Consider the following 13,001-nt stretch of genomic DNA (forward strand, 5'->3'; position numbering starts at 1 on the left):
CGACCCCCTCCCCTCCCTGAACAGCAGAGCAGCCTGCCCATAAAGGAGCCTGAGAAGAATGGAGTCGCATGAGGCAGTGCCCTGTGGAGGTGGAAAGAGCTCTGGACTGATAGTGCAAAGCCAGGGCTAACATCCCTTCGTTCTCCTCATCTTGAGCACATCCTCCCCACTCTGGCGGCCACAGTTTCCTTATCTATAGAATGAGAGGGTTCAATTAAAGTTGTCTTGGAAGTTTCTATTGTCTGTATTGTGTGTCCATGATTGTGTCTATTGAGCTACCCTTGATGAACAAAAATCAAAAGAAGAAAAGCCCCTTTAGCAGTTTTCTATCAAAGTAATTATGTGAAACGACACCAGGAATCTCCGAGACCAAATGCTTCTCTCCTGTCCTTGCTGTGTAATGTATTTCCTCTTTTGCTGACTGAAGCCAAATTCAGTTAAGCACCTTGCCCTTGATTGTCCCCTACCACCCTACTCCCACCAGAGTATTTCTCTAGAAAAGATTAGTTAGGTTTTAGAACTGTGATGCCCCTTTTGGCTCATCTTTTGCCTTGTGTGTGCAAAAGATACATACGTTTCGGCTGGACGCATTGGCTCACGCCTGTAATCCCAGCACTTTGGGAGGCCAAGGCAGGCGGATCACTTGAGGCCAGGGGTTTGAGACTAGCCTGGCCACCATGGTGAAACACCATCTCTACTAAAAATACAAAAATTAGCCTGGCATGGTGGCACATGCCTGCAATTCCAGCTACTCGGGAGGCTGAGGCAGGAGAATCGCTTGAACCTGGGGGGCAGAGGTTGCAGTGAGCCAAGATCGCACCACAGCCTGGGCAACAGAATGAGACTGTCAAAAAAAAACAAACAAAAAACGTGTTTCTTTGTCAAACGTAAAGCCAAAACAGTTCTAAATAAAATTGTCTGGCTAATTTAACTCCCTGTGGGTAGTTTCTGAAATACCATTCCCTCACAGATTTTCCATTTAGTCTTTCAGTGCCGAAGGGGAGGGACTAATTTCTAAGTCTAGTAAGCAAAGGCTATTATAAACAATTTCATTTTTCCTTCATCAGTGAGGAAGAAAAGCTTGTTCTCTTATTCCCTAGGAAGTGAAACAAAAGTGTGGTTTCATTAAAGAGTCAGGATGATGATGACAATAATGGTGATTTTACTGTTACTTCCATTTTTATTATACCGTACACATTACAGAACCCTTTCAACCCATTATCTGATCTCCTGCTCCCCTCAGCTCCAGCTCTGTGGAGTAGAGAGAGCAAAGGTTATCACCTGTAACCCTGAAGAAGCAGACCAAGGTTAAGTGACTCACCTAAGGCCACAGAGCAGACTTAGCATGCAGTCTCCTAACTCCAAAGCCAGTGTGCTTTGCTTCTCCTGCCTTATCTTTGAGAAACTTGTTCCCTAGAGCCAGCAACCCCATCACTCCCCTTTGGGGCAGCAGGCAAGGATTGTGTCTTCTGCAGCATTCACTGCCCCCAAGAGGGTGCTGGCCTGCCTCCACAGGCCATCTTCCAGTAGTGCTTTTGAGCATCTAGCCGATGAACACAGGGAAGAACCTGATGTGCAAGATGGGTCTTCATCTCAGGATCAGGGCTGTTTCTCAGAGAAATAGGGAAGGGCAGATGTGACAACTCGGAGTGGCACAGAGGCTGCCATCTGTCAAGGCAGGATGGGATAGGGGTTGGGGGACACAGGAGGTGCCCAGAATGCCCTCCAGCAAGGCTCTCTTTTCCTGCCCCTGCCCCATCTGGGCACACCAGGCTAAGGAACTGCCTGGCTACATGGAAGACAAGTTTTGTCAAGCTCTCACTTGTAGACCTGCCCTCCTGCCCCCATCAGTTCTGTTCAAGGCTGCAAACTGACCTTGGTTTTCCCAAATGGATTGTTGGATCTTCAGAATATACAAAGAATTTACCGTGGGAAAAGGGCTTAGTATGCTTCAAAGTGCAACTTGAGTGTTTTTCCTTCTGTTGTGTGCTTATCTATCCATCTCAGGCAAGGAAATGTTCATGACATATATTGCTTTGCCTTTTGGTGGCGGCAATTTCTTGTATATTCTTTGTATCTTGCCGTAAATGGTCTGTGTCCTAGACAACCTTCCTGGTAGATGAAAATATGTTGTCTTTTTCAGATAAAATAGGCTTTGGGGCTTCATTTTCTAACTTTATCCCCAAATGAAAGTCTAAAATGCAAATCTTTAAGTGTCTGGATTAGCCCTTTGTCTGAGGCCAGATCTTTTTCTCTCTCTAAGTGACCCAGCTGCTGTTAAAAATATATAGTTTTTTTCCTTTTTTTTTTTTTTTTTTGAGATGGAGTCTCACGCTGTCGCCCAGGCTAGAGTGCAGTGGCGCGATCTCGGCTCACTGCAAGCTCCGCCTCCCGGGTTCCCGCCATTCTCCTGCCTCAGCCTCCTGAGTAGCTGGGACTACAGGCGCCCGCCACTGCGCCCGGCTAATTTTTTGTATTTTTAGTAGAGACGGGGTTTCACTGTGGTCTCGATCTCCTGACCTTGTGATCCGCCCGCCTCGGCCTCCCAAAGTGCTGGGATTCCAGGCTTGAGCCACCGCGCCCGGCCGTTTTTTTCCATTTTTAATAGTCCTTATAATACTCTATAAATACCCCATTATCCACGATCATAGAAAGGGAATCTGGTTTTTGAAAGTCACAATTAATTTGAATAGCCTGCTTTTGTCATTAAATTCAGCCTCTTCCCCTTCAAAATCTTTTATTGGTATTTCTAACACACGGGAAAATTGAGTTATTTGATAGTTTTGCCTCTTTTGTCCCAAAGTGAGCCAGTATTCAGTAAATCATCTAAGAGTTGGTACAGGGAAAGATCACAGTGAGTGTTTGGCCTACTTACACCATGGGGAAGTTCTGCTGGGTCTTGAGAGACTAGTGGCACGGACAGCACTGGAAACTCAGACAGCCATGCACTGCTCAGGCCAGAAGGCCCATGAGGTGTGCCCCAGCCCAGCCAGCCTTCCACTCCCCTCCTGGAGATGCCAGCCAGATCTGCCCAGTGGCAGGCAAAGCAGGGAAGACCCCGCAGTCCACCTCCTTCTGACTCATTGGCCAGTTTCTCTGAATGCAGTTGTCATAGCCATAATCTTTTTTTTGTTTCTTTCTTTGTTTTGAGACAGAGTCTCGCTCTGTTGCCCAGGCTGGAACGCAATGATGCGATCTCGGCTCATTGTAACCTCCTCCTCCTGGGTTCAAGCGATTCTCCTGCTTCAGCCTCCCGAGTAGCTGGGATTACAGACGCCTGCCACCACACCCAGCTAATTTTTGTATTTTTAGTAGAGATGGGGTTTCACCATGCTGGCCAGGCTGGTCTCAAACTCCTGACCTCAGGTGATCTGCCCACCTCGGCCTCCCAAAGTGCTGTGATTATAGGCGTGAGCCACTGCGCCCAGCCACCATAATCTTCTTATTAGGCATAGCAGAATACAATATTACATTTACTGTTGAACTTCACCTAAAGAGATTAGTCGAAGCTGGAGTAGCAAAAAAGGTAATGAGTTTAAAATTAGCCTCCAAGGTTGTAAAACCACCAGCTCTCCCATGCGTTACAGCTGGGAGTGTAAAGGGATACATCTACTTTGGAAGTCTGTTTGGTAGTGTTTGCTAAAACTAAACATACCTGGACCTTGTTACCCAGCAGTTGCACTCCTGGGTATATTCCCAACAGAAATGAGTGCTTGTGTTCACTGAAAGATACAGGCAAGCATTATTCATAGCAGCTCCATTCATTATAGCCAAAAACTGGAAAGAATTCCAATGTCCATCAGTAGTAGAATGGATAAATAAATGTAGCATAGTCACATACTAGAACACTACACAGCAGTAGAAAGTTGTGAACTAGCTGGGTGCAGTGGCTCACACCTGTAATCACAGCACTTTGGGAAGGTGAGGCAGGCGGATCACTTCAGCTCAGAAGTTCAAGAGCAGCCTAGGCAACATGGTGAAACCCCATCTCTACCAAAAAAAAAAAAAAGCCAGATGTGGTGGCACCTGCTGTAGTCCCAGCTGCTTGGGAGGCTGAGGTGAGAGGATTGCTTGAGCCTGGGAGGCAGAGGCTGCAGTGAGGCGAGATCATGTCACTGCACTCTAGTCTGGGCTACAGAGTGAGACTCCGTCTCAAAAAAAAAAAAAAAAAGTTATGAACTACTGCTATACACCACTAGGATGACTCTCAGACCTGATATGGAACAAAAGAAGCCAGACACAGAATATATACTATATGAGTCCATTTATATAAAGTTCAAAAAAATATATGTCAGAATAGCAGTTTATTTCCAGAGTGGGTAGGGTGGAGGGATGGATATTAATTGGAAAGAGTCATGAGAGAGTTTTCTAGGGGTGCTGGACATGTTCTGTATTTTGGCCGGGCGTGGTAGCTCACGTCTGTAATCCCACCACTTTGGGAGGCTGAGGCAGGCGGATCACCGGGTGAGGAGTTCGAGACCAGCCTGGCCAAGATGGTGAAATCCCGTCTCTACTAAAAATGCAAAAATTAGCCAGGCATGGTGGCAAGCACCGGTAATCCCAGCCACTTGGGAGGCTGAAGCAGGAGAATCACTTGAACCCAGGAGATGGAGGTTGCAGTGAGCCCAGATCACACCACTGTACTCCAACCTGGGCAACAGAGTTGAGACTCTGTCTCAAAGAAAAAAAAAAGTTCTATGTTTTGATGTGAGGGATGGTTGCAGAGGTGTATTTGGAAGTACACATCTAGCGAGCTGTATGTTTAAGGTTAATGCACTATACTGTATGTAAGTTAGACCCACTCAGTGGGCAATTGGAGGTGGAAGGCTTAAGGATTCTTGTCAGTCCATACTAGCATATTGGCACATCCTTGCCTCTGCCCTGTCTTGTGGAACAGGGCAACTACAAGCTGCATGGCCGACTGCCAGACACTGCTGCCTGGTTTCCCAGCGGGAGACCTTTCCTTTTCCTTTCCCTTTCCCTTTTCCTTTCCTATTACGACTTTTGTTAGAGGTTCAAGGGGTACATGTGCAGGTTTGTTACATGAATATATTGCATGGCACCGGGGTTTGGGGTACGATTGATCCCGTCACCCAGGTAGTGTGCATAGTACCCAATAGGTAGTTTTTCAGCCCTTGTCCCCTCTAGTAGTTGCCAGTATCTACTGTGATATTCTCTATATGAACAAGTGATGGGGGAAAATCAGCAGTCATTTCTCTACTGGCTTCTGGGGAGCAGGCCTGGAGCAGGCCTGGAGCAGGGCAAGAATGAAGATGCAGAGGAAGGTTCAGGAAGCCTGCACACATTCCCTGCTTAACACAGATTTTAACTTCTCCAGGCTCTCTGGTCAGCTCTCTTTGACAGTCAGGCTATGGAAATGATTAATGATCTTTCTCAAAGCCAGGAAAAAGCAGTGAGGGTCCCTGGCAGGGCCATACCCTGGGTCCTGGGCCCTCACCCCGCACAGTGGGCAGGAAGGCAGCCATATGAGTCTGTCTGGGGTCCCTGCCCCTGTTTGCTTCTGGACTTCCCTGGAACCGGCCCATTCTCTGCAATGGGGAGGAAGTGACTTTCCCTTCAACACTCTTACCATCTCTCATCTTTGTCTCCAAAGCAAGAAGAGACCATCTTTTCTTCTGCCCTCACCCCTATCCGCAGCTCAGGTTGTCTTGGTTGTCTGAGCGGCAGGAAGGAAAACAAAGTACCAGGGAGCAGCTTTTGTTTGGCCACATCTGCACTGGAAGCTGCTGATCACAGCTGTGGTCTGCTAGTGCCAGCGCCCAGCGGCATTCCCACCAACAAGGGTTAAAGCCCCAGGAGTCCCGCCAGCTTCACTGGGTCCATGGCCCTCATAAAAGCCTTTTACATCCGTCCCTCCCTCGGGCTGCAGGCTCCCTGGCTGAAATCTGATAAGGGGCCTCTTTGTTGCAACTGTCAGTCTCCTTTATTGAGGAGGGAACTGGAGACCAGCGGCACTTCTTGGGGTGCAGATAAGGCCCTGGATTCCTGTCAGAGAGAGCATGATTAATTACCCTCAATCCTAGCTCCTGCTTTGATAGCAGTGACTGACAGTCCACAGGCTTCCCCATCAGGTGCTTACCCTCTTCTGGGAGGCATGATGGGGGTGGAGATTTGGTCTCCTGTAGGGCCAACACCAGTGACCCACAAAGAACTCTCTTCAGTGGGTGTTTGCCTCCTTCCCAGTGCTCTGCGGGTTGCTTTTGCATTTATCGTGGACAGAGGCCTGTCTCTCTCAGGTGAAGAGCTTCCTTAGAGGAAGATAGAAAACCATCCAGAGAGCAGGCCAGAGCCCCTTGCTCCCTCCCACAAAGGCTGGGAAAGGAGCCATTGCTTGTGGATGTGAACTTCACAAATCTGGTCTTAAGCCAGGGGCCCTTCACAGAGAAAATCTCAAACCGTCTGTATCAAGGCCATTTGACAACATTACCCTGTCATTCAGGCAGGTTCCTAAAACCAAGTCATTCTCCCTTTGGTAATAATCACAACTGCCAATTTTTGTTTGTTTATCAATTTGTATGTTGCTGGCTTGAAGGTACATCAGCAGAATTTTGTTTTAATTTTTTATTCATAGACTTTAGAACTGAAAATCATCTAGTCCAAATTCCTCGCTTCACATTTGCAGAAACTGAGGCCTGAGTCTGTCAGTTGCCTATTGGTTCTTGTTCAGCAGGTAAACTTAGCTTAAAGGCCTTCTTTCTTCATAGTAGAATTTACTTTGGACAAGAGAAATGGCTACCAGGTCCATTAAGCACAAAGCAAACTGCTGAGACCACCCTGCAGATTCTGCCTCTCTCAGTTGTTAGAGGAATCAAAGACACAGCAGGCTTTTGTGTCTGGATTATCCGATGGGAGAAAGCCCCACCGTCATCTAGAGAGAGCCCTCGGCATAGCCTCCGCTTTGTTTCTGATGGCACCAAGTGGCCAGCCTGCACTGGGAGCCACTTTAACAGTTTAACAGAGGGCCAGCCACAGGGAAGAATGTTCCCAATCTCCTTATCAGCTTGATCTCCAGAACCAGGGTGCCTGAGCAGGGCATGGGGGCTTGTGTGAGGAGAGTCCACTGTGGAGTGAGGAAAACAGCAGCTTCTGAAGTATGCCGCGGGTGGGGCTGGGCCACACGGTAGGGTGCCGGGGCCACCACCACGGCTTCCAGTGCGCCTCTTACCTGCGGTTTCTCTGTGGTGTGATGACAGTTCCCACAAGAGTCCATTTTCCCCTCTGGGAAGAGGTCACTGATTAGTTAGGTTACAACCTTGACTTCAGACACCACTGTGACCCTTCCTTGTCTACTCAGGTTCTGTATCTGCCAGTGTCCCCCTTGCCCTAAGCAGCTCTCAGTCTAATATAATACAGTCACTTTGTGTGTGACTATAAAGAGGCTAATTTTTAATGAAATTTCTACATCTATAACAATGTTGTCCTTCAAAGATGCCATCTCAAATAGCCAGGCAGTTAATCCATTGACTACTCAAAATGAATTTGTAATTCCTCTCTGGGGAGTTGCCTTCAGAGGCGGTTCGAACCACACTAGAAAATCTCAGCTGGGTGCAGTGGCTTACGCCTGTCATCCCAACACTTTGGGAGGCTGAAGTGGGAGGATTGCTTGAGTCCAGGAGTTTGAGACCAGCCTGGGCAACATAGTGAGACCCCACCTCTACAAAAAATAAAAATACGCCTGTAATCCCAGCACTTTGGGAGGCTGAGGCTGGCAGATGACTTGAGGTCAGGAGTTCGAGACCAGCCTGGCCAACATGGTGAAACCCCATCTCTACTAAAATTATTAAAAATAGCCAGGTGTGGTGGCACTCACCTGTAATCCCAGCTACTCGGGAGGCTGAGACAGGAGAATCACTTGAACCCAGGAGGCAGAGGTTGCAGTGAGCTGGGATCACCCCACTGCACACCAGCCTGGGGAAAAGAGCAAGACTCAGTCTCAAAAGATAAAAACAAATAAAAAACAAAATAAATTAACTGGGCTGAGCTAGGTGGTGTGCACCTACGGTCCTAGCTACTTAGGAGGCTGAGGTGGGAGGATCACCTGAGCCCGGGATTTTGAGGCTACACTGAGCTGTGATCATACCACTACACTCAAGCCTGGGCAACAGAGTGAGACTCCATCTCAAAAAAAAAAAAAAGATTCAAAAGAAAATAGTGCAAACTCTGAAAGCTGTTTGCAGATGGAGTTTCAAAGCTAGCTGTCCAAGGTGACCTGTAGGACAGTACTTCCTCAGCTGGGCAAGCCCTGCCATGCTGGTTCAACACTCGCCACATCTGTCTTATGCTTGTCACACACCTGGCCACTGCCTGCTCTTTGACACCTGTTTTCCCCTTTGGCCTCAATTGTGAGGGTCCCAGCAGGCACGTCACAGGCGTGTGGGAAGTGTGTTTAAGATTCCTAGTTGAGGCTGGGCACGGTGGCTCACGCCTATAATCCCAGCACTTTGGGAGGCCGAGGCGGGTGGATCACCCAAGGTCAGGAGTTCGAGACCAGCCTGGCCAACGTGGTGAAACCCTGTCTCTACTAAAAATACAAAAATTAGCCGAAAATCACTTGAACTGGGAGGCGGAGGTTGAAGTGGGACAAGATCGTGCCACCGCACTCTAGCCTGGGCAACAGAGTGAGACTCCGACTCAAAAAAAAAAAAAGATTCCCAGTTGAGAGCTGGGTGCAGTGGGTGGAGCTTGTAAATCCCAGCTACTCAGGAGGCATGGTGGGAGGATTCCTTGAGACCAGATGTTCGAGACTAGCCTGGGCAACATAGTGAGACCCTGTCTCTACAAAAAAATTTAAAGATTAGCCAGGCATAGTGGTGTGCCCCTGTAGTCCCAGTTCCTCAGGAGGTTGAGATGGGAGGATCGCTTGAGCCCGGGAGTTCAAGCCACAGTGAGCTATGATCACACGACTGCACCCCAGCCTCGATAACAGAGTGACACCCTGTCTCTAAAAAGAAACTTTAGAAAAAGATTCTCAATTGAATTACCATGGGGCTGGTTGCTTCGACTCCGAGAAACATGTCTGGGTAGGTTAATTTATTAAACGCTGTAAGGCATGGTAGGCATGGTAAAGGAAAGACAACCCCTGCCTTCATAGAGTTGACAGTCCTCCAGGGATGTCGGATGAACAGACGTGAAACAATTAGAGAAGGACAATTTGCTGAACTTACAGGGGCATGATAGAAATTCTGAGAGGGAAGAAACCCACATGAACTGGGGTAGTGAGAACATGCTTCCTGGAAGGAGTGGATGTGGAAGGACACTGTAGAGGATTTGACTGGAGGCAGAAAAGAGCGTGTCTTGGGGGCAATAGGGAGAAGGCCTAGCGAGTTGGAGTGCAAGTGAGTTGCTCAGATATGCCAGGAATACTTCATATGTGATCTTTTAAGGGAGCGTTGAGGAACGTGGGTCATGCGATTGGACATGTGAGATGGGCTAGGTAAGCAATAAGAGTTTTCATAGGTTTTTAAACAAGGAAGTAAGTAATATGGTAAAAGTAGTATTTTAATAAGATTGGCTGCAGTGTGCAAGTTGATCGTATGGATAAGAGGCTACTGCAGGCATCTAATTGTGGGCCAGAGAGGGCCTGGACCAGGATGGTGGCTGTGGGCCAAAAAGGAAGATGCCTTTGAGAGGTACCTCCAAGGACGAATCATGAAGCCTTCTAGCACCCTGAAAGTGGGTAATAGGGAGAGGAGAGGAGCCAGTGCTGACACGAGGTTCCTGCCTTCCTGCCTAACTTCCAAGGGTGGTAGTGTTGCTGGGAAGAAATGAGGTGTGGGGGAAGGGAGCTAGTTTAGGGGAATGAAGATGAGCCCAGTACAGACATTCTGACTAGGAAGTAAACGGGTCACATGTGTGAAGATGCCCTAGGAGCTTCTGGAAATATGAGCTTAGGAGCCCTGTGTGAGGGGACCTTGGGAGTGGTCCTCTCAGACACTCCAGGTAATGCCTTGGAAGGTGTGGACTCAAGGCCATGGGTGTGTTTGGGCAGACAGGCCTCTGAAAGGAGGTCGACGTTAGCTCTGTCCTGCTGGGGGCCCACATCAGGCTTTTGTCTTTCTGGTAGGGGGAAGGTTTACTGTCCAGAACAGCACTGGGAGAAGTCAACCAGCACATGAGCTATGTGTCTTAGGAGTATGCCGGTAATCCTCTATTATTTTACCTGTGAATCTGTGGGTCTAATTCCATGACGCCTTTGTCCTTGACCCTCCAAGGACCAGCAGGTCAAGGTAAAGGTCTTCAAGGTCACTAACTCCCTCCCCACACTTAGGAAAGAGGCCTAACCCAGGTGCTGTGGGTCACGCTGTAGTCCTTGTGCTTTGGGAGACTGAGGCAGGAGGACTGCTTGAGCTTAGGAGTTTGAGACCAGCCTGGGCAACATAGGAAGATCCTGTCTCTACAGAAAATGTTTTTAAATTCCCTGAGTGTGGTAGTGTGCGCCTGTATTCCCAGCTACTCAGGAGGCTGAGTGGGAGGATGGCTGGAGCTTAAGGCTGCAATAAGTCATGATTGCACCACTGCACTCCAGTCTGGGCAACAGAGTGAGACCCTATCTTTGAAAAAAAAAAAAAAGAAGAGGCCTGGTCCTGCCGCAGCAGCCCCACATATCCATGCCCACATTGCTTCCTTTTCATTCTCTGGCTTGAACTATCCTGTAAAAGAGTTGCTGAGGCTGCCATTCAGAGCTGAGAAAACTGCTGTGCCTTTAGGGAAAGAGGCTCATGGAGCAGAAACAAACAGCTCTTCCCTGCTCAGGTTGGCTTAGGGTCCACCAGGCAGCCCAGTGAGACCTCAGCGAGACTGGGGCAATGGGAGGGGGCAAGGCAGAGGAGCAGCAGTCTGTGTACAGTAAAAGGAGTTTGCCATCAAAAGGCAACAAGTCTCATACCCTGCCCCGGACGGTGACCCTTCCCTGTGGAATTCTCCCCTCTGACCTCCAGATCATTAATCCTGAGGCTGCCAAATGACAGTCATCCATCACGCCTCCTGACGAGCATCCCAGCTGGCTGTGAAAGAACTGGCCCCGCCCTTACCACGTCCCCTGGTGCTCATTAGTAGCCCTTCCTGCTCGGTGCCAGGTTTCCTAATCAAGTCCCTGGCTCCTCTCACTTCCCCTCGGGGCCGTTGGGCGGAAGCTGCTCTGACCCTCCCCCTTTCAGAGGCCAGGGAGTGGGAGAATGATTGGTGTGGGGAGAGAATTGAGTGGCTTTTCATTCCCCTGGAGACTGGTGTGTCCAGCAGCTCCTTTGACATAGCGGGGTACACGAGAGAGAAAGAAACCATTTCTCCATCAAGCAGGAGAGGAGAAAGCAGGCATGTGCAAACAAGCACACTCTTTTTTTTTTTCAAGATGGAGTCTTGCTCTGTCACCCAGGCTGGAGTGCAGTGGCACGATCTCAGCTCACTGCAAGCTCCGCCTCCCTGGTTCACGCCATTCTCTTGTCTCAGCCTCCTGAGTAGCTGGGACTACAGGCGCCTGCCACCAAGCCAGGCTAATTTTTTTTTGTATTTTTAGTAGAGATGGGGTTTCACCATCTTAGCCAGGATGGTCTCAATCTCCTGACCTCGTGATCTGTTCGCCTTGGCCTCCCAAAGTGCTGGGATTACAGGCGTGAGCCACGGCGCCCAGCCAAGGAGCATACTCTTACAAGCAGCACTGAGCGCTGCCAGGAGAGTAACTAGGCGGGGCTCCCCTTCTAGGAAGTCAGAGAAAGATTTCCTGGAGGAAGCTGCCACTGAATGGAGTCTGAAAGCTGCAGAGATAAGTCGCCAGATCACTAGGAATAGTCTGGAATCATACTGCTAACAAAACAAAAACACACACACACACAAACTAAAAAACAAGCACCTTTGAAATCATCTAGTCTGGCCCTCTTATTTACAGACGGCAAAACAGAACCAGAGAGTCTAAGTGCTTTGCCAAAGGCCCACATAGCCTGTGCATTGGACCTGTCCTGACAGCTAGTCTGAGTCTTCAGGCTTGGGGAGTTTGAGTTAAACTACACTTCCAAACAGATTCATGAGCATTGTTTCCAGCTCAGTTAAAGTGGGCATACGCGGAATCCTTCTCAGCCTGATGATGATCCCGCTGTCTCTTTCTCTCGGACAACCACAGGGACCCCCATCAACCGAATCCCCATCATGGCCAAGCAGATCCTGGACCTGTACATGCTGTATAAGCTGGTGACCGAGAAGGGGGGCCTGGTGGAGATCATCAACAAGAAGATCTGGAGGGAGATCACCAAAGGCCTGAACCTGCCCACATCCATCACCAGCGCCGCCTTCACCCTCAGGACCCAGTGAGTGGCCAGGGCCTGGGGGAAGGAAGCTGAGGCTAAAGAAAGGGGATGTTGTAACCTAGAGGAGAGGAAGGAAGGAAATTCCTTTGTATAGTTAGCAAGATGAGTGGATTCCCGAAACAGTGGGAAGCTTTCTGAGATTAATCCCTCACTAAACCAAGTAGTGATGAGAACCGCCATTTACCAAGTGTCTACTCTGTGCTGGTACTTTACTATTTCATTTAAACCTCACAGTCAACCCTGTAAAGTAGGTATGCCCCCATTTTCCACATTACAAAAATGAAGTCTCCAGGGTTAAATAATTTGGCTAAGGCCATACCAGCCAGTAAGTGGTAGAGCTGAGATTCAGACCTGAGCTTCTGTCTCTAAGACCTGTGCCCCTTCCAGGACATTGTCTTCCAAACAGCATCTCCACCCCAGTGGCTCCTCTTACCTGACATTCAGCTTACCCAGTGGCAGAGGACCCAGAGAAAGGCAGGCAGGAAGGCCCCCTTGGATTGGTGATCTGGTTTTGTCAGCATTTGAGTTAATTACATGGGTGATGGAAGCGGTGAAACCAATAGTAGCACTGAAGAATGAGGGCCAGAGAGGAGTCTGTTCTTCTGGAACACTCTGGAAGTTGTTCTGTGAAGAGTATGCAATGTACAGCTGACATCAGTTAGGTAGCATGGTGTAGCTACAACC

General features: G+C 48.8%; 1 protein-coding gene across 2 annotated transcripts in view; it reads left to right on the forward strand.

Moving 5' to 3' along the window:
- ARID3B (AT-rich interaction domain 3B) overlaps positions 1-13,001 on the forward strand; it is a 64,181-nt gene that overhangs the window by 43,916 nt on the left and 7,264 nt on the right. For both annotated transcript variants that reach the window (XM_005560088.4, XM_005560087.4), the window contains exon 5: positions 12,134-12,317. In XM_005560088.4, the coding sequence (XP_005560145.2) occupies positions 12,134-12,317 (184 nt within the window). The remainder of the gene's footprint in view (positions 1-12,133; positions 12,318-13,001) is intronic.

This window comes from Macaca fascicularis, chromosome 7 (genome assembly GCF_037993035.2).
Source record: "Macaca fascicularis isolate 582-1 chromosome 7, T2T-MFA8v1.1".
NCBI classification, from domain to species: domain Eukaryota; kingdom Metazoa; phylum Chordata; class Mammalia; order Primates; family Cercopithecidae; genus Macaca; species Macaca fascicularis.